This window comes from Lynx rufus, unplaced genomic scaffold, assembly GCF_022079265.1.
Source record: "Lynx rufus isolate CCGP_SWC_20201006 ecotype Redwood Valley unplaced genomic scaffold, mLynRuf1.p SCAF_5, whole genome shotgun sequence".
Taxonomy (NCBI): Eukaryota; Metazoa; Chordata; class Mammalia; order Carnivora; family Felidae; genus Lynx; species Lynx rufus.
This window is the reverse complement of record NW_025814867.1, coordinates 64,371,977-64,394,272: the sequence shown is the minus strand read 5'-3', so window position 1 is coordinate 64,394,272 and position 22,296 is coordinate 64,371,977. Positions and strand designations below refer to the sequence as shown.

The following is a 22,296-nucleotide window of genomic DNA, read 5'->3' as shown; positions in this document are numbered from 1 at the left end:
AACCTGATGTGGGGCTTGAACTCGCGAACTGTGAGATCATGACCTGAGCTGAAGTCAGACTGAGCCACCCAGGCACCCCAGATAATGACTTTTTAAAAATTTCTTTTAATGGAAACCAATTTGACAATAAATTTCATATTAAAAAATAATAATAAAAGAAAAGAAAATATTAAGTACATAAAAAATAAAATAAAATTTCTTTTATACTCTTTGAGGTTCTGAAAAACAGAACATCTTAGTGTTTTAGTGGATTTAACATCAGATAGTTCCCTCAGAGATTATTGGTAATTCATTCTGTTTTCTTTACTCATTTGTAAAATAGGGATAAATGTATTTTGACTCTCTTCAAGGCATAATATGCTAAAAAAAAAAGAGAGAGACATATTTACTCAATTAACATACAAAATCTCAAGCAGAATTCCTTTTGTGTTCTAAATTTTATTAGTGCTAGCTCTAGTACTGAACCTACTAGCTGGGCATTTTAATTAATAACTGGAAAATGCTTAGATTCCAGGGAATTTAATTAGAAACAGTAAATGCACTATTTTTGTAGCTGAAGATTAAAATCTAGAAATGGAACAAAGTGCATAATTTCCAAGAGAAGTGTCCTAGGTTGATATGATGTTGCTAACTTCCGGTAAGTCATTTGACTGTCGTAACTCAGATTCCTTACCTCTGAGAGGCTAATTTCGAGCTAATTTCCCTGTTGGAAGGAAGGAATCTGAAGATAAACATCCTGTAGGTTAATAATACTGAGTTCACCCCTCCCATGTTTTGTGAGGTGAATGAATTTAGTTTGAGGGGAAGAATGGGTAGAGATGAATAAAGGTGTTTCCATGCCAACAAAGAAGCTGTACTGTTAAACAGCTGCGCCTGCAAATTAAGGGAGGTGTTGTCATTCTCATGATTGAGTCTTAAGAGTTGGGAGAGTCCAGCCTCTCAGTTTCCTCCACAGATGAGCCATCTTCTCTTCTCTCTGGTGTGGTGTTAACCGTCTGACTGTGAAGGCAGTCTTTCCTGGCATAGTTGAGCCTACCTCCCAGCCTCACCATAAAGGCCCTGCCCAACCAAATGCTCTTGTGTCCCTTCTGAGAATTTCCTACTTCAGCACTTGCTAGAATTTTTGTTACCTTGGGCTTAAAGGGGACCACTGAACACCTCCCTTCTCTTCCAGTACAAAGATGAGGTAGGACAGTAGTGTATATATGACTGCCAGGTAATTTCCAGGGTTTGCTGTTACCCCTTGGGTTACTTGCTTGTCCCTTGTCATTTACTTTCCTGTTTCTCTAATGTTTAATTGTATTTTTCACAGGTTTCTTTGAAAAAAAAAAAACATTGATTAATGCATTATTCAAAAGATCAATAAGCCCAGTGGAATACTGTCCAGCTAAATTGATCATTAATTCATGTTCTTGAGTATCACTTGTGCAAATAGAGAATGGAATTATTATCACTAAAGATACACTGAAAAGTTTGGACAACACAATCTTTGTTAAATTTCAAAATGTGTTATTGGGGTTTGCTTTTTTTATGTTTATTTTTGAGAGACAGAGACAGACAGAGACAGAGAGAGACAGAGAGAGACAGACAGACAGACACAGACAGACAGACAGACACAGACAGAGAGAGAGAGAGAGAAGGGGAGGGACAGAAACAGAGGGAGACACAGAATCCAAAGCAGGCTTCAGGCTCCAAGCTGTCAGTAAAGAGCCCCACGTGGGGCTCGAACTCACAAACTGTAAGACCATGACCCAAGCTGAAGTCGGATGCTTAATTGACTGAGCCACGCAGGTGCCTATTGGGGTTTGCTTCTAAATTGACCTTGCCACATTCACTTTTAATCTGATAAATCTATTTTAGAGCATGCATGGCCAGAGATTTTTTTTTTTTTTTTTTTTGTCTATAATAGAGCTAGTTTTTTTCTTGAAATCTCACCCAGGTGCCCCTGGACAATTAACGTCTTTCTCCACACTAGGGGTTTCTAAAAAAAAAAAATATTAGAGCATACATGGCCAGAGATTTTTTTTTTGTCTATAATAGAGCTAGTTTTTTTTTCTTGAAATCTCTCCCTAGTGAAACTAAAGTGATGAAGATCATTTTTTATTTTATATTGGTGCACAACTTTACATTTTCTGTATTACTAATACATATATTTTTAATTTACACTTAGCAGTTTTATTATGATATTCTAAAGTTATGATTTTGGAATTATTTCAAAGAATACTTCCGGTGTCAACCCTATGATAAGAGCTATATGAATAAGAAATTATCCAGGTATTAGTTAAATGGTTTCCTTGATTTCTGCTTTTCATTTCCTGTTCTACCATTTATCTGTTCTGTAGCTTTGCATAAATTAGTTACACCTCTGTCATAGTTTCTTCCAGTATAAACCAGGATTGATATTTTCTCTCTGCTCCCTAGAGATGAAATGAGAAGTTGTGGTTTAGGGTTTTGAAACAGTTTGGATTCCATGCTCAAAGTCTGTGATGTCACTTCTAATAAGTCATGCATTACTACATTCTCTAATTTGAAGCATTTCCACAAATCAGATAAAAAAATATGATACCAAATCGCCATCTTGTATATAAGAAATGAAACATAAAGACTTTATATAAAATCTTTGTGAAAAATTTAATTTGAGGATATGTTTGATTTGGGGTTTCTAAGTCTTTCTGAATTTTATTTTATTTTATTTATTTTTTATTTTTTTTAACGTTTTTTATTTATTTTTGAGACAGAGAGAGAGCACGAACGGGGGAGGGGCAGAGAGAGAGGGAGACACAGAATCGGAAGCAGGCTCCAGGCTCTGAGCCATCAGCCCAGAGCCCGACGCGGGGCTCGAACTCACGGATCGCGAGATCGTGACCTGAGCTGAAGTCGGACGCTTAACCGACTGAGCCACCCAGGCGCCCCAGTCTTTCTGAATTTTAAATACTTCCTCAAACAACCCTAAGAAAGATATGGAAACAATTGGATAAAGACCGACAGCTGTGAAAGATTTGTAGTTTTTTTCTTCCAAGGTTAATATTAGATTATTTTCCATCACATATACAAAACTTTAAAGAAAAATGTTATGTTTCATTTTATTAATCCCGTTTACAAGCCTAGATCAAATGCCATTTCGTCTGAAGTGTCACATCAGCAAGGAAGTAGTCCCCTTTCCTCCATAACTACTTTGACATGTAATTGTTGTGGTTCTTCCCACAGAACTTTGTGGATATGGAGTGTTTTCCGTGTCTGGTCTCCCCTCTGCTTCTTGACCCCAGGAGCATATCTTTTTTGACTTTGAATTTTCTGTTAATGCTGTTACTGCATGGTTTGCAACCTCTGGTAGATCTGGGCTTACTGTGGCTGCTTTTAAAGAAAATACTGTAATTTGGGAGCAAAATAATGTGTAACTCTAGTTGTTGCAAGGAATACATGAGATAAAACTCCTGCGTGTGCTGAGAATCACGTAATGTTCTTGGTTTTCCCCTCTGCACTTTCATATTTTCATCTAACACTCATGGGGAATGGCTTACAGCTTTTGCAGCTTTGTTTTGAGGAAACTGACTAGTCTGACCTAATTCTGAGTCTATCCCTTGCTAATTATTGATATTGGACACTTTATTTAGCTTCTTTTTTTTAAGTTTATTTATTTTTTTTTGAGACAGATAGAGCACAAGCAGAAAAGGGGCAGAGAGAGAAGGGGACAGAAGATCCAAAACGGGCTCTGTGCTGACAGCAGAGTGCCTGATGTGGGGCTCAATCTCACAAACTGTGAGATCCATGACCTGAGCTGAAGTCAGACACCCAACCTACTGAGCCACCCAGGTGCCCCTGGACAATTAATGTCTTTCTCCACACTAGGGGTTTCTAAAAAAAAAAAAAATGTTTATTTTTGAGAGAGAGAGAGAGAGAGAGAGAGACAGAGCGTGAGTGTGAGAGGGGCAGAGAGAGGGAAACACAGAATCTGAAGCAGGCTCCAGGTTCTGAGCTGTTAGCACAGAGCCTGATGCAGGGCTCGAACTCAAGAACTGTGAGATCATGACCTGAGTCATGAGTTGGATGAGCATGAGTTGGATGCTCAACCAACTGAGCCACCCAGGTGCCCCTCTACACCCGGGGCTTTTAAACTATGACCCATGGACCAAATCAAGCTCACTGCCTGTTTTTGTATGGTCCATGAGCTAAGAATAGTTTTTACATTTTAAATGTTTGAAAAAAATTTAAAAAGAGTAATATTTTGTGACATAAAAATTATATTAAATTTTGTATTTTAGTATGCATAAATTAAGTTTTAATGTAATGCAGTCATGCTTATTCATTTATGTATTGTCTATGGCTGCTTTTATGCTACAATAGTTAAAGTATATGATTCACAAAGCCTAAATTTTTTGTCTGACTCTGCAGAGAAAGTTTGCCTATTCCTGTTCTAATCATCAGTTTCCTCTTCTGTACAATGGGAAAAATAGCACCTATTTCAGAGAGATTTGAGACAGTGTGTGAAAAATGCTTAGTAGGGGGCCAACAGATAGGTATTAAGTACTTAGTAAATGTTAGCTATTGGTGTCATTATTATAATATTTGTAGTTTTTATCTTATAATTTGCATAGGAAAGATGGGCCTAAAATTTGCTTTCTTTGCTACTCAATAAAAATAGAATTATTTTTATATTATTGTTACATAAAATCATTTTATTTAATTTGTATTAAAATATTCTGGTATTCCTGATGTTCAAAGACCTCCCCAAACTCACCTCAACCTACTCTGCCATTTAATTTCACATAACTATCTTCATCTTCCTCACTCTAGCCCAAATGTACATCCCAAGAGCTCTTTACACCTTCCCTGTTCTGTTTCCCCCTTCATCTCCCACCTCCACATGCCAAGTCTAGCCCACCTTTCAGAAGCTGGCCCCAACATTGCCGCCTTCACACACCGCTATTATTTGTGTGCACACTATGTGACACAGTCCCCCTTCCCCAGCAAAGAAAACACAGAAGAGTTTTGGGAGTAAATCCTCTCTCCTCAACTTTCTTGAACATTCTGTCTCTACGTGTGAGAGCAGACATCACTTTCTAGGTTGTGTTTGAATTATGTACACACTTCTGATCTGTTCTCTCGCAGAGGCGAAAACAGGGCAATGCCATTGTTCTGTGTAGTCCTCCAGATGTGTTTACACATAGCGGTATCTAATGCATGTTTTTTTTCCAAATGTGTACGTTTATCTTTTTTCCTTCTGACTTTCTAAAGTATGAATTTCTGGCCTCTTTTCAGACAGAATTCCTTGACATAAGCCAGCTGTCTTTCATCCATGATTTGGGACCAAAGGGCATGTAAGTTCCGTGTTGCATCTTAAAGAGAAGTGTGAAAGTTGATAAGCATTACCATTTGATTTGCCAGCGTGCCATGGTGACAAAGCCTACCTGGCTTTCCTGCTACCTTCTTTTCTCCTCAACAGAGTCAGAGCCTCTCAGGGACTCTATTTATACACAGTGGTACCTTGCTATGTTGAACAAGGGAATCAACTGCTCCACTCTCTTATTACAGCCCAGATTTCCTCTGGCCCAGTAGTAGGAATGTTTAATACAGGCGGCAAATATGAAATATGGGAGAAAGCATTAGAAATAAATATGCACTATTGTATATTGGAAAGTGGCAAGAGAACAGATCTTAAAAGTCCTCATCACAAGGAAAAAATGTAGAACTGCATGTGGTGATGGAGGTTAACTAGACTTGCCGGGGTGATCATTTTGCAATATATACACATACTGAATCAATGTGTTGTATACCTGAAACTAGTATAATGTATGTGAATTGAAAAAAAAAAAAATCAAATATGCCAGATCCCTTCTTTTAACAAGTTACAAAAGTTAGCTATTTCTCACTCATTTTCATGATTAAAAATAATACTGTGTAAAATTTGTTAGGTAACAAGATTGGAATTTACTTATTATTTTCCTTCATAATGAGAGAGCTTGATGTTATTTATATAGAGCCTACTTAGCTTCTTGAGTTAAGAGCATTGTTAGTAATTGTTTTAATTTTTTTCTTTAATTAAGCCATTAGTATTTTTTTAATGTTTGTTTATTTTTGAGAGAGAGAGAGATTGAGATCATAACTGGGGGAGGACAGAAAGAGAGGGAGAGAAAGCATCCTAAGCAGGCTCTGAGCTGTCAGTGCAGGCACCCACACAGAGCTCGATCTCATGAACCATGAGATCATGACCTGAGCTGAAGTCAAGAGTTGGTTGCTTAACCTCTGAGCCACCCAGACGCCCCAAGCCATTATTATCATTATTTCTTGTCCTATCTTTCAAAATCAAGATATTTCTCTTTCCAAAGCTCTCATAGCTGTGCTCTACTCCTTTGGTATGACTTGGTCCTAGAACTGTAGGTGAAAAGATGCAGAGATCCCTGGGAACATGTGGGCGAGCACCTCCAGTGGTCTCAATGTGAGCTGAACCATTCCTTTGCAGGCATTTGGCAATATCTGGGGTCTTTTTCAGCTTGTCACAATGACTAGAGGGTACAGTCAGCATTTGGAGCCAGAAGCAAGGATGCTTGAGGTCTGCAGTGTGAGTAAGAGAATGTTGCTGGCCTCAATCCGACCAGGTGCTTTTAGAGATCAGCTGCTAGAATATCCAGACTAGAGAATGTGACATTAAGCAATTTGAGAGTGAGGGAGGAAAGGGTGGGGAGGAAAGTTATGTAACAGTTTATTTAGTCCCAAGTTGCGGGGCTGTATCAGCTAAGTGTGAGTTGGAAATTTGAAGATGCCGGGTTAACTTGATGTGTCTTTCAGAGAAGGTATGATAATGAAGAGATCTGGGGGACACAGAATACCAGGCTTGAATTGCTGTGGTCAGGGAAGAGCCTGCTACCGCTGGTCAAAAAGGTAGGACTTGGCAGCTTTGTGTATTCGTTTTAATAGACTGGGTATTTGGGAAGTTTTCACCTACTAGTTTTCAATTATGAATCAATTATATATCCTTTGAAAGTCACAGCAGAGCAAATTTTAAATTATTTTACGTTCCAGTCTTCAGCATCCATTTAACCATTAAAACTCAAACGTGGACTTGTAGGTAGAGTGTGCAAACTTTATTATATACATAAAGACCTGGTGGGCCACAGAACTCCACAACTGGTCGGCCAAAGGACACATACAAGTGGCCAATGAGCACAAGTAGATATCTCAACATCACTAGTCCTTAGGGGAATGTAAATCAAAACCAGAGCGAGGTTCAACTTCATTCCCAGAAGGATGGCTCTCACGAGAAAGATGCACAAGAACAAGTGTTGACAAAGATGTAGGGAAATTGGAATACTCCTACGTTGCTGGTAGAAATATAAAATGGTTCAGCCACTGCAGAAAACAGTGCAGCAGTTCCTCAAAATATTAAACATAGGAAGTGAGATTACTGGGGCATATGGTAACTCTAGGTATTTACCCAAAAGCATTGAAAAAAATATGTCTGTATCAAAACTTGCAGATGAATGTTCATAGCAGCATTATTCAGAAGAGCCAAAAGGTAGGGACAACCCAAATGTCCATCACCTGATGTATGGTTAAATAAAACATGGTTTATGCATACAGTGGAATATTTTGTGGCCATACAAAGGAGTGAAGAAGATTAATGGATATGGGGTTTCTTTCTGGGTTGATGAAAATATATAGTTGTACAACTTTTTTGAATATATTACAAACTGGTGAATAAATACAATTTTAAAGGGTTTTAAAGTATGTGAATAGATGTCTAAAAATTTTTAGTGGAAAAAAAGAGAAGTACTAATACATGCTATATTATGAATGAATCTTGAAAACATTATGCTAGGTGAAGAAAGCCAGACACGAAAGGCCACATATTGTATGATTCCATTCATATGCAATGTCCAGAACAAACAAATCTATAGAGATAGAGTCTGTGAGTGGCTTCCAGGGGCTGGGACGAACGGACAGTAGAAAGTGACTGCTAATGGATATGGGGTTTCTTTTGGGGGAGTGACAATATTCTGAAATTAGATATTAATGGTGATGGTGCACAACTTTATGAATATACTAAAAAGCCACTGAACTGTACACTTAAAAAAATAAACTAAAAAAAGAAAAGAAAAATTGGTCAGACTTCAGGGATGATCATTTTAGATCTACATTTGTGAGGATGTGTATTATGGTAAGTGTGATATAGACAGAGAACTTTAATTCATACCCTACCCAACCAAAGACTCCTGTGGGTCAGTATTCTCATCTGATTCTGCTTTGTGTTCTCAAAGCATTTATCACAATGTTTTGGATATAATAGACAATAGTTACTGGTTACAATAATAATTTACTGGAGTTTTGGAAAAATATTAAGAACTATATATTATTTCCCCAATTTTGAAAAAGATCATGTGTAATTATGAAATTGAGCTAAGTGTATATTAAAAATATATAAACCCTAAGATTTACTTTTATACATATTTACACTACCAACAAAAAATACTGCTAAGTCAGGCTCTGATTTTCTCAATTTTGAAAGGATGGAAGAAGTTATAAGGGAAAGATCAGGAGATTAGACTAGATAAAAATGGAAGATTCCTATGTTCTGACTAAACGATTATACTAAAATAAAAAAGGAAGTAATATACTAGAAAACACTTGTTTTCAAATAAACTGCTGTAACTTGCATAATCGCCCAGTAGGGGGCCCTGGTACAGATTCCTCCTGAGCAGTCCTCCCGCTCACCAGCTTTGGCTGGGGCCAACCTCAAGGTTGCAGAGGGCAAGCCCTTGGGAATCTTTGAAGACACTCCGGGCAGTTAGGGTCTGCGTGCAGAGCAGAGTGGAAGCGTTCACAGCCCCCAGAAGCCGCCGTTAGCCAAGAGCTGGCAGGAGTCCGGTCCCCTCCCCCCTCTGGTGGCGTGACACTGCAGCAAGCCCTGCACTGTCTCCGGAGTCCCCTGGCAGGTTTGCAGCCCAGCTGCCCACAGTAAAGTGCATGCAGACACAACAAAACACGACACATCCTTGATGGCTCCTTTCTTGCTCTACCTTCCCGTCCTTCCATGCCAGGGCTCCTAACAACTCCCTAAGATGCCCCTTTTATAAACCACTTTTACTCACATCCTTTTCTCAGAGTGGACTCATGGGCCAGCCCAACCTGAGAGATCTACTCAGGAAATAGAAGCCTTGGTCTGGTCCATGCGGTCATTTAGTGAGTGCCTAATGTTGGCCGGATGTGCTCTAGCTCTTGTAAGAGAGCATGCCCCCACAGAGCATTACCAGAGGAGCAGTGAAGGCAGTGACAAAGTGGACAGGCCGTGTAAACAGTATCTGTGCAGCAGGGGGCCGGAGCTTTGAAGGAAAACAAAGGCAACGGGATGGTGACAGACTTGAGGATGGGAGAGGGTGACTTTAGTTCCAGATGTCAAGGAACTGCTGTTGGAGTTGTCACCTCCATGAGAAAGGGCAGCCAGAAAAGATGGGGGCCAGACTTGATTATGTAAAAGAATACACCTCCCTTACATCTTAAACTTTGTCTTGGTTGAAGCCTGATTTAATCCAATCTAAAGAGATATGATCCACCCTGGAAGGAAATGTGTCATCATTTTAAAATTGTGTAAATCTTTCCATGAAGATTGAAGCCTTGGTTCCCCCATTAATAAGTATTTCCTGAATCACATTTGTGGGATATAAAATATCAGTACCAAATAAAATGATAAGATAGAGCTGACAAAATTAGTTGAGACATTTTCTCATGGTAGAAGCTATTGGTATCTAAATAGGAGTTACTTTTAAGGATGATGCGCTCATAACTTGCTCTTTTTTATATTTAGACCCATAAAAAGCATTCTGACCACTTTATCATTTATGCTATTTGACAAACCAGATAAAGCAAACCGGGCAATTAAACTTGCAATCAAGTCTCACGACGACCTTCTCTCAGGGACAAGTAAAAAGAAAAAGAAAGAAAGACAAACAGGGCAAACATTTCTTCCCACAATTTAAAACATCTACTTTAACAGCTTATCTAGGGAGCAACTCCTCATCATCTGGTAGTGGAGTAGATGAGAATCTTATCTCAAATAATGTCTGAAGAGAGGGAGAGGTATAGATTTTAAGAAATAAATGTAGGACTTATTTTGCTGAACTTTGAGCTATACCAAGAATTCAACAGACACTAACGAAGCAGAGAAATAATTTGAGGTAAGTGTTAGGAGGAAGCTAAACATGATGGAGCAGTGGACTGGGGTGGGCTGGGCTGGGTCGGGGACAGCTTTTTAAGATTGAGTAGCTTGGGAAGGTCTCCCTGTGGAGAAATGTTGAAGCAGGGAGTTGAGTAACAGGAAAGGACTGCCCATCGGAGGATCTAGAAGAAATCATATGTAGGCAGAGGGATAACAAATGTAGAAGGCCCAAAGAATAACCTTGGTAAGTCTGAGGAACAGCCAGACCTAGGAGGTGGGAGGGAACGGTAGAAGGTGAGTCTGAGAAGGTCATGGCTGGTTCCTGTGGTTTGGCCACATTTTAAAGCCCCAGCAAGTAGTGGCCCAGGCAGGAGGCATCTTGTTAGAACAGACTATGATCTCACCTACTTTGGAACAAGAATGTTTGTAAAAGTGCATATTTACTGGTGGGAGGCACGGTGCTGAGCTACGTAGGTGAATCATCTGTTACTTCTCACAAACGTGTCTGAGCTGCGCACTGCTGTTATCCCCATTGTATGGATTTAGACCTCAGGCTCAGTTACCCAAGTTCACACAGTCAGGCGGGTGGCAGAGCTGGGATCAGAGCCCAGGGAGCTGGGATCGGACTCCCAAAGGCTGACTGACGATCTCCTTTCTTGCTGCATATCCTCCTATTGAGGAAAAAAATCGGTTGACGAAAGAGAAAGGAAAGAAATCAGGAGAGTTTTAATGAATGGCATAATTAAGAAGAGCTTTATATAAAGGCCAGGAGTCAATTTACCCTGATATCTAATGACTATTAAAGAGAATTTGTTACCAGAATAGAAATTATTATCTTTTGCACTCAACGTTCAAAATCCAGCTGTCACTGCTACGCAGTTCTCTATTTCCAGGCTGCCGCCTCTTGGAGGGGTAGGGCAGGAATGCACGTAGGATGCCTGCAAACGTGTGGCACCCCCAGTGCTGACCAGGGCTCTGGCCCTGCAGTCCACCAGCTGTCATTGCCATTGCTGAGGAACGCTGTTTACAGCCTGTACAGAGCCTCTGCAAATTAAAGAAAAGTACCCATTTCTGCAGGAAGACACAGCCGACCTCGGAGCCCCCCTGCCCGGGGTATCCTGGTGCAGGCTACATCTGCACAGTGGTACCTGGTGGCCTGTTCCTATGGACGTGTTTTGCAACCTTTGCCCTGGTGGTTGTGCCACCAGCCTCTGCTCCCAGAAGCATTTCTGAGATGTGTTTTGTCATGCCGACCATGGGAGCTGGTACACCTGGATAGGGGTCATCCCATCGCCATCCCACACTGTTGTCTGTGGCGTGGAGCTCTGGCGAGCGCCAGCTCTGATGCCATTTGCGTATCCTGGACTTCCAGGTAGACAGGTTCACGGGTCTGCTGCGGGGTCTTTCTTCTCAGATTGGCAAACCTGACAGCCGAGGGGTTCAAAACCTTTGTGGCTCCTTCCCAGTCATCAGCATAGCACAGCAGTCCCGTGGGCCTGTGGCGTGCCATGTGCCCACTAACTTGTACCACGAGTCGAGCCAGGACAAGGGACTGCCTTTAAAGAAGGAACTTTAACAGATATGTGATCCATTCACTCTCTTTTATCGCTAACCGAGTTTTATCGACAGGCAAGCTACATGTCTGCACTCATAACTCAGGCCCTCAGAACCACTGAGTCCTTGTTTATATCATGGCCTGGGCATTTTTATTGAGCAGTGCTATGAGAATTCTTATAAAGTGTATAATTTCTGCATTTGCTGACAGTTATTGAAAACGTTATCCATTATACTATTCAGTTGCCTTCTCTTAGGTCCCACATGAGAAACTTCTTTGGAATTTAATTTTTGAGGGATACTTTTTTATTTCTTTAATTTATTCACTGGGTAAGAAAAACCGGGAAGCTCAGACCCACCCTGGCATGCCATCACCATAATAATGTTGATGTTGTGGTTCGGTATTTGCTTTCTGTGACCTTGATGCTTTTCCTTTTTTTAACCATGTCACACGTATGCCCTTTACTGTACATTATCCAAGATCCATCCCACCCACTTTTATTGGGTAGGAGTCAGCCTATATTAAAACACAAATGAATGAAATGAAACTACGTGGAGACTAATGTAGATTTGTCTGTATTGAATCCCAAATTATAAAGCCACTAAATCGTAATGTGGTTAGCAAGTTCAGTAACAATTTATTATAGATTTACAGCATTGTTTAACCTGTGTTCCAGTGTTCTGGCCTTTCCTGTTCCATAATGTGCTTTACTTTGTCTAATGTTTGGTATAATATGCCCATTGATATTTTATGCAGTTATGAACTGATTTATTTGATCAGTATACAATTGCAAGTAAACGTGATTATATGGTGGTGTACGCAGTGTGACACAGTTGCCATTTGCATTCACTTTATTTAAAGTTTATTTATTTATTTTGAGAGAGACAGAGACAATGTGAGTAGGAGAGGGACAGAGAGAGAGGGAGAGAGAGAATCCAAGCAGGCTCTGTGCTGTCAGCGCAGAGCCCAGTGTGGGGCTCAATTTCACAGATTGTGAGATCATGACCTGAACCGAAATCAAGTGTCGGATGCTTAACTGACCGAGCCACCCAGGCACCCCATATAGTTGCCATCTGTCACCATGCAAAGTTATTACAATATTATTGACTATATGCCTCATGCTGTATTTTGCATCCCTATGACTTATTTATTTTATAACTTGAAGTTTGTACCTCTTAATCCCCTTCACCTATTTTGCGTGTCCTTCCACCCCTCCTTGCTCTGGTAACTAACAGCTTGTTCTCTGTATTTATGAGTCTATTTCTATTTTGATTGTTTGGGTTTTTTTAGATTTCACATATAAGTGAAATCATATGGTATTTGTCTTTCTCTGACTTCTACCACTTAGTGTAATATCCTCTCTAGTTCCATCCATGTTGTCGCAAATTGCAGGATCCCTTTTTTATGGCTGAGTAATAATAGTCCACCACGTTTTCTTTATTCTTTCATTGATAGACACTTAAGTTCCTTCCATATCTCAGCTATTGTAAATAATGCTGCAGTAAACTTGGGGTGCAGACATCTTTTCGAATTAGTGTTTTTGTTTTCTTCAGGCAAATACCAAGAAGTGGAAATGCTGGATCATTTGGTATTTCTGTTTTTATTTTTTAGAGGAATCTCCATACCGTTTTCCAGAGTGGCTGCACCAATTTACAGTCCCATTAGTAGTGCTCCAGGGGTCCCTTTTCTCCACATCCTCACCAACACTTGTTATTTCTTGTCATTTTGATAAGACAAAGAATTTGTAGCCACAGAATCTGCATTTTAACAGGATACCCACGTGATGCATATTCACAGCCAAGTAGAAGAAGAATTATTTTATGTTATTCTAGTAGCTTGCTAACCTGCACATTACATCTCTCTTTATCCTTCATACCTTTCTTTCTGAAACATAGTTATAATGATATTATCATCCTATTTCTTGCCTGGGCATGAGGATTCTCTTATTTAATAAGAACCCTGGTGGTCTGGTTTTTTTTGTTTGTTTTTTGTTTCTTGTTTTTTTTTCTTTTTTTAAACACAGATTGTTAGGCCTTTTTAATGGATCTGTGGTGGGGCTTGGGAATCTATTATTTTTTTGAACAAACATCTCCAGATACTCTGATGGCAAAGCAGGTTTAGGAAACACTGGTTCAATGATATAAAATCAGCCTCCTGAGCATTTCCATCAGACCCTCCTCAATATGGCCTTTGTCCATTTTCCCCTTTCTCCACTCATTTGCCCATTTTTCTTTACTATCCTCCGAGACCCTGGCCTCACCAAACTCTCTTCCAACACGTGCTGCATTTCCACACCTCAGTGCCTTTTCCAACTCTTCCCTCAGTGTGGGATGCACACCTTGCCACCCTGCTTTGGGCTTTATTTAATAGGATCCTTTCTGGCCTTGCTGCGATCCACGTCTTTGGGAGAGTGCCTCTAGCCCTTTCTCTGAGAACTAAGGACTCCCTCCTCCTTACACCCATTACCTTTTCATTTTCTAGTACCTTGTTTGCACCCCACTAGCCTAGTAAGCTCTCTGGAAACCTCTGTGCTGTTTCCACCTCTGCCCTAACTCCCAGCTTATCACTGTATTTTTCCACTACGAAACTCTCAAATATATATCAAATTGAATACATACATACTTTGGAGAGATCATGTCCTATTGAATATCATTTATGAATAGTGCTTAAAACCACAAGTAATTTGAATTTTTTTGTGTTTATTTGTTTTTGAGAGAGAGAGAGAGAGAGAGAGAGAGAGAGAGAGAGAGAGAGTGCAGAAGCAGGGGCGGGGCAGAGAGACAGGGAGAGAGAGAATCCTAAGTAAGTTTTGAGCTATCGGCATGGAGCCTGATGCGAGGCTCGAACTCACAAACTGTGAGATCATGAGCTGAGCCGAAACCAAGAGTCAGATGCTTACCTGACTGAACTACCCAGGCGCCCCAAACCACAAGTAATTTGAAATGAAAAACAGAATATGTGGAGTATTCGATGCTCATTGGGTTATTTTCAAAGGATGATTTTTATCTACTGAGAGGCTTATTTACCTCTTTTATGATAGTTTATTTTAGTAAACATTTTTCCAGTTCATTTCCATTTTTCCAACAGCTTGGGCTCCTGCTGTACTTCCTGCAAGCATCACCTGACAATGTTGGGGACATTCTTTCAGGCTTTGCCATTAGTGTATAAAAAGCTAATGAATTACTTTGAGTTGTTTGGTCCAAGTCCTTCTTAGGAAACTATGATAGACTTCTTATTAGTTTTCGTTGTTGTTTCATGGTGATTTTTAAAAAAAGAAATCCTCTGTGTAAAAAAAAACAATATTTCATCTACAGTCTGCTGGAATGTTTACCTAGCTTGTCATAATTTGTTGTTTTTTTTCAGTAATTCAATACAACTCTAAAATACTTATTACCTTCTTACAGGTGGTTGATAGTGAAAGATTCCTTTTTACTGTATATGAAACCAGACAGTGGTGCCATTGCCTTCGTCCTGCTGGTAGATAAAGAATTCAAAATCAAGGTGGGGAAGAAGGAGACAGAGACAAAATACGGGCTCCGAATTGATAATCTCTCAAGGTAGAAATTTCAAGTATTTTAAAAAGATTTCTCTCAAAAAACAAAGTTTTTCTCCCAACCTTAAGTGAAGGAGGAGGTAAAATAATTTAAATGTTAGAACATTGTTATTTAGAACTCATCTTTGATCAAAAATAATGAAACTACTTTTCTTTATATAAATTTTTAAGAATTAAATATTCAGTGTGGAACAGAATAAATAATCGCATGTATTGATTTGTGTTTGTTTTAACAAAATGTATGCCTATTAATAAAATTAGCTACTCAATGGAACCAGTTTACCAAACAGATAAGCTAAGGAGTGATAGTTTCACATTTTTAAGAAACAAAACTTTATAAATTGATATCCTTTAGTTAACATAAAAATGTGATTTGATTTACAAAAATTCTATTTACACATAGATTTTAAGAAAGATCTCTTGAAAGGATACTCAAGCATACATTTACTATAGATTTTATTAGTGTGTGTGTTGATAAATGTTTCTTTCTGGAAGGCTATAGTTATGCAATACGTGTTGTCATTTTCTCTATATATACATTCGGCCTCATGTATATGAATATATTATAAATTTTTCTCTTTTTCACACATTGACTATATATGTGTATACATACACACACACACATGCACATCCTTTCTAATACACATTGGCATGTGTTTTGTGTGTCTGTGCATGTATGTATGTGAAAAGATGTTGACCTTCCTGATTTTCTCTGATGGTAAAAGGTTCAAGATTATCCCCCTCACAGTCTGGTACAGTTCTAGGTCATAGTAAATACCTTTATGCATGTTAGCATGAAGGAGTGAGTAAATAACCTGAAAATTTATTTTTGTTATATTGCCATATATTGCTCTATATATACAGTTTAAAAGCTTGCTAAAAATGTTCAGAAGTCTGCTTTCTTGATAAAAGTAAGATGCTCTTTGCTTAAAATTTTCAACAAAATGGCATGTGTTTAATTGTTAATTTTTTTTTAAAGAGACAGAACACAGAGTGATCATTCTTTTCCACATTTTGCTTTTCTTTGAAGGACTCTTATTTTAAAATGCAACAGCTATAGACATGCTCGGTGGTGGGGAGGGGCTATAGAAGAATTCATCCAGAAATATGGTACCAACTTTCTCAAAGACCATCGATTCGGGTCCTATGCTGCTATCCAAGAGAATACATTAGCCAAATGGTAAGATCATTTTGCTCTAAGACTGTTGAGGTAGTCATAGTATCTAATATAATAGTAGGTATAAATTCATCTGGAATCAATTTTCGAGGCTGTGGTAAGATAATATGCATTATACTTAACAAGGGCCTTTCTTTATAGGACTACCTGAGCATAGATTAGTTTTCCAACTTTTGTTTTTAAGATTTTTACAGTGAGCTTGAGACAGCTAGCTTTAGATTTTGAAGTTTGGCTTTAAAAGCTTAATGTCATACATTTTTTAATGATGCAAAGAAAATGTTTATTTAAGTTATTAGCCATAATCTAAGGACGAGAATTTACTTGCTAAGTATTTCTTTTAAATAAAAAGCATTGCGTGGTTTTCTGCCCATGGATTGGAAACTGGTCTGTTTTCAGTCTCAGAAGAACAATGGTGTGAGTTCAACAGGATGAGAGAATTCATCTGACTCATGTGATGATGAGACCAATTTGTAGTGCTCTCGGCAGAATCGGGTCGCTTGCTTCCGTCTACTTACTGTGCTTCCTGCTAGTTAGTAGACAGAAGATGGTATTTTCAATCCTTGGTTTTCAGTTATGCAAAGTAAACTGGCGGCTTTGTAGAAACTCAGGCAGTGGCTTCGGTCTTTCACTTTGCCGTAAGATATGTTTGCTTTCTTTCTTTCTGTAAAACAAAAATAAATGACACACACACAAAACCCTTGTTTTTTAGGTACGTTAATGCCAAAGGATATTTTGAAGATGTGGCAAATGCAATGGAAGAGGCACAAGAAGAGATTTTTATCACGGATTGGTGGTTAGTATTTGTCTAGGGGGATTTGGTTCGGAGGCCTCTCTGTTTAGAAACGTAAAACAGTTGTGCTGTTCCAGAATCATACGTTATGAAAACCAGCAGTACCTGTAGATGGTCTGGCCAGAGTCTCAACCAATTAACTGGAATAGCCTTCAGTGAAAGGTCTTTTCAAAAAACTTGGCATCCAAATATATCCTTAAAATATTTAGTTTTAACAATTTTGGTTTGTCTTTCCAGGTGGAAGTAGACACTCAAATATTCATTTCAGTAAAGATTATTTTGCAGTGCAAACACAATTGTACAAGTGAGAGAAAATAATCTTCCTTGGGTGCCTTCCTCATTTGGCATTTCAGTCACCAGATTCAGTGAATATCGTTCTGGATTGTCCCTTTGAAGCTGGAAGAGTTCCATTTGCCTATTACTATTAAAATGTCCTTGGTATTGACTAGGCCTGTTCAGCTTTTTTGGAGATACATCAGATTTCAGCTTTTTGGCCCCCTTTACAAATCTCCATGAGAGCTATGATGCTTCACAGAGCCACTGGAAATCTTGTACTGAAAACTCATTTAGCTCTTGAGAAGTTGTTCTCTTGGAGTTGGTATATGCTTGATAGTTTGACTTTAGTTCCAGTTACCCATCTACCTGGACAGTTAAAACCCACTGTAGATGCCAGAATTGACTGCAGTGGAAATGAACCTGTCTTGAATCTGTTTTCCTTCTAAGAACTTAGTTGTTGAAATACTCCTTATTTTTCCCTGTCCTGTTTCCTTCCAGATGCTACCTTTCACATCTAAGCTGTGAAAATATCATCATAATTTATTTCCTCCTCATTCTAGATTTTGCGGGGGAGGGAAGAAGAATTAGGAATATGAACTCATCCTCTTCTACTCTTTTGTCTTAGTGATGTGGAAATCTATAATTCTACAGCATGCTTTCCCAATCTGAGCACTATTGATATTTTAGACCAGATAATTCTCTTTGTTATAGGAGGTTGTTCTGTGCATTGTGGGATGGTTAGCACCATCAGCAGCCCTGGCTTTTACGGATTAGATGCCAAGTAGGCTCCTAGTCTGTGATAATGTCTTCAGACATTGCCAAATGTCCCCCTGAGGGCAGAGTCCTTCTTAGTTGAGAACCATTGATCTAGGGTCGATAGATGAGGTATGTGGGGGTGCCTGGGTCACTCAGTTGGTTAAGTGTCCAACTCTTGATTTTGGCTCGAGTCATGATCTCACAGTTCTCAAGTTTGAGCCCTGCATCGGACTCTGTGCTGGCAGTGTGGAGCCTGCTTGGGATTTTCTCCCTCCCTCTCTCTCTCTGACCCTCCCCTGCTCGTTTTCTCTCTCCCTCTCTCTCTCAAAATAAATAAACTTAAAAAAGATAAAGTATATGATGGTCAGTATCATGTCTGTGATGTTTATTCTCGTGTGCGCGGAGGAGCTTAATCTTGGCCTTTATAGTCACATTTTGTCTCTCTACTCAGTTACCGGGAATAAAAGAAAGTTTCATACTTAAGAGCTATTTCTTTGGTTGAATACTTTATAAGCGCTTATGTGAATAAATTCAAGCTTAAAATAGTACTATATTCCTTCAGAAAATATTTCTGAAAGTTTGATGAAGACATGAGAGAGACTGAAAATAGTGTTTCCATTGAGCCCATATTTTCATGTTTTATGCAAGAAAATAATATTCTTTTGAAGGTTCTGAACACTAAAATACAGGCTCTCATTTAAACATCTAAAGAGTTGGAGCCTTGAATGTTTTCTACTGTCGGCAAGAAAATAAACCAGGTTATTTCTTTTCTATGGCTGTCTAGGATAACATCTTATTACCACACTACCTTTGAAATAAAACCTTCGTTGTAACTTCCCTCGTGACAAGTGAAGAAAATTCTTGTCATGCAAGTGTATTGCATAAGAGAGCATCAGAAACTGAACCAGTGCTGATATGTCCAGATCTGAGAGAGTGAAAAGCATAAGTAGAAGATGCACATGTCCTATAGAAGCTTCTGATCTAATTCAAGAGCTGCCACATGCTTAAATGAAAACTGTACTAATAGGTTTATAAAATAATTCATGTGCAAACAAAGGGGGATATAGTGAAATGAGAAGCAACCTGGGACCTTCTAGTGCTTAGTTCCTTTGTTCATTAATTCATTTAACCACCCAGCCATTCACTCATTAACTTATTCACTCATTCATTCTAGATCTATTTAGTGAGCACCCACTCTGTGACAGGTACCAATCTAGGCTGTGCATATATAAAGATGACTGAGAAGCAGCCCCTACTCTGGAACGAGATAGAGTAAGGAAGTCCTATGGAAGACAACAGATTGGGGAAAACTGAGTGATGAGCATCAAGATAGCAGGAGGCTGTGAAGAAGGAGGGAGCCCTGAGGCAGGGCGATAACTGAGCCTACAAAGCTTCACCTAAGAGAAGGCTGGCCTGGGGCTTAGTGCTGGAGTTGACCAGATGGAGACAGGCAAATGTTTTCGGCAGAGGGATAGCCAGGACCAAGGCATAGAAGGGTGAGAGTGCACAGCAACTTTGGAGGAGGGTGGAGGTTGTGTGGAGCTGAAGCATAGCATCCTTTGGAATGGCGGGTGGAGATGGCCCCCAAAAGATGGTTCAGGGGAAAACTGTGAAGGGTGCTGGCTGAGCTGCTAAGGAGTTTGCACTTAGTCCTGTGAACACTGGGAACCACTGACAATTTTTAAGCATGGGGATTTTAATCAAATTTGTTTTCTAAAAGGGATCATTCTGGTAATAGTGTAGAAGAGGAATTAAACACTGGTTCTAGAGACCACTTGGCACGCTCTTGCTATAGTCCAGGAGAGAAATGGCAACGGTCTTTGCTCAGACCACCTTAGGGACCTGACGATTACGGACTTGGGGCAAGTCCTGTTTATCTTTCTCAGGGGTAGTTTCTGAGGCACAAAGTAACATTGACAATAATAGTGATTATTTGTTAAATTCTTACAAGTGCCAGGGGCTATGTTATAGTTGAGAAAAGTGAGACCCATAAGGGGGAGGGGAAGGAAACTGCCCACAGTCACCCAGTTGGCAAGTGCCAGTGCCGGCTGGGCTCCAGGTGTGTCTGCTGTAGCGTCCCCGTGTCATGAAGCCACCTCTCAGGGGAGCCTGCCACTCGGATGGTGTCTGAAGTGCCTTTTATTTTTATTTATTTATTTTTTTGAAGCTCCTTTTAGATCTAAGATTCTTTAAGTGCAGATTGAACTATTTTGAGGTACTAAATACATTTGTAATCAGATTGGGATAGATTTAGCTAGGAGAAATTTTCTTTTTTTTTTTTAATTTTTAAAAAATGTTTTATTTATTTTTGAGACAGAGAGAGACAGGGCATGAGCAGGGGAGGGGCAGAGAGAGAGGGAGACACAGAATCGGAAGCAGGCTCCAGGCTCTGAGCCGTCAGCACAGAGCCCGACATGGGGCTCGAACTCACAAACCGCGAGATCATGACCTGAGCCGAAGTTGGACGCTTAACCGACTGAGCCACCCAGGGGCCCCAGGAGAAATTTTCTAAAGAGGTAAATTCTGAGGTAGGCTGTCCAGTTAGAAGAGGTAATGACTCATTAAACAGCCCAGACTATCTAAAAACTAAGAAGAGTATATTTCAGCTGGATGTGAAGGTGTCTTAAGAGATAGTTTCCATATAAAGATCAGTGAGCATTCTCTACTTCGTGTGTCTGGATTAACCACAAGAACATTTGTTTTCTGTCTTTTCTGTGCTTGGTGCTACTTCAAGGACTTAGCTCTTCAGTGTTCATTGAAGTATGTCCTCAAATGAGGTTGGACACCAAGAGGTGGCTCCGAGCTCCATTGGTACATGGCTAATTGCTCTTAGGACAGATCTGGAGAGTGTGGCTTAGCTCAGATTTCTTCTTGATGGTGGTGATTATAATTCATCAGGCATGTGTCAACAGGCACTTGTACGGTAGCATGTGGAATCTTCGCCGTGGTGGGTTCTCTCCCCAGCCTGTCAGGGTGAGGAGTGCAAGCCGCGTCTGCCGCAGCCTCTGTGCTGAGCCTATGCATGAACCATGTCAGAAATTGACAGGATTAGTAAAACTGAGGAGTTTTAAAGACCAGATTTTCTTTTTTTTTTAATTTATTTTTTTTTAACGTTTTATTTATTTTTGAGACAGAGAGAGACAGAGCATGAATGGGGGAGGGGCAGAAAGAGAGGGAGACACAGAATCGGAAGCAGGCTCCAGGCTCTGAGCCATCAGCCCAGAGCCCGACGCGGGGCTCAAACTCACGGACCCCGAGATCGTGACCTGAGCTGAAGTTGGACGCCCAACCGACTGAGCCACCCAGGCGCCCCAAGACCAGATTTTCTTAAGGTTTTAACTTTAATTCCAGTATAGGTAACATACAGTGTTACATTAGTTTCAAGTACACAATATAGCGATTGAACAGTTCTGTACATTACTCAGTGCTCATCATGGTAAGTGTCCTCTTTAATCTCTATCACCTATTTCATCCCCCCCCCCCTTCCCTCTGGTAACCATCAGGGTGTTCTCTGTAGTTAAGAGTCCGTGTTTTGGTTTCTCTTTTTTTTTTCCTTTACTCATTTGTTTTGTTTCTCAAATTCAACATATGAGTGAGATCATATGGTAGCTGGCTTTCTCTGGCTGATTTATTTCACTTAGCATTATACTCTCTAGCTCCATCCATGTTGTCGCAAATGGCAAGATCTCATTCTTTTTTATGGCTGAATAATATTCAATCACACACACACACACACACACACACACACACACACACACACACACCATCCCACATCTTATCTACCCATTTATCTATAGATGGATACTTGGGCTGTTTCCATAATTTAGTTATTGTCAATAATGCTGCTATAAACATAGGGTTGCATGTATCCCTTTGAATTAGTGTTTTTGTGTTTCTTGGGTAAATACCCAGTCGTATGATTACTGCATTGTAGGATAGTTCTATTTTTAACTTTTTAAAAAAAATTTGTTTATTTTTGAGAGAGAGAAAAATAGAGGCATAGGAGTTGAAGCAGTTTCTGTGCTGATTGAGAGCAGAG

The 22,296-nt window shown here is 39.7% G+C and overlaps 1 protein-coding gene across 5 annotated transcripts in view; it reads left to right on the top strand.

Annotated features, from left to right (window-relative positions):
* PLD1 (phospholipase D1) overlaps nucleotides 1-22,296 on the top strand; it is a 203,859-nt gene that overhangs the window by 85,041 nt on the left and 96,522 nt on the right. For all 5 annotated transcript variants that reach the window (XM_047098660.1, XM_047098658.1, XM_047098661.1 and 2 more), the window contains 5 exons: nucleotides 5,260-5,318; nucleotides 6,787-6,879; nucleotides 15,110-15,262; nucleotides 16,289-16,438; nucleotides 17,145-17,228. In XM_047098660.1, coding sequence (XP_046954616.1) covers nucleotides 5,260-5,318; nucleotides 6,787-6,879; nucleotides 15,110-15,262; nucleotides 16,289-16,438; nucleotides 17,145-17,228 — 539 coding nt within the window. The remainder of the gene's footprint in view (nucleotides 1-5,259; nucleotides 5,319-6,786; nucleotides 6,880-15,109; nucleotides 15,263-16,288; nucleotides 16,439-17,144; nucleotides 17,229-22,296) is intronic.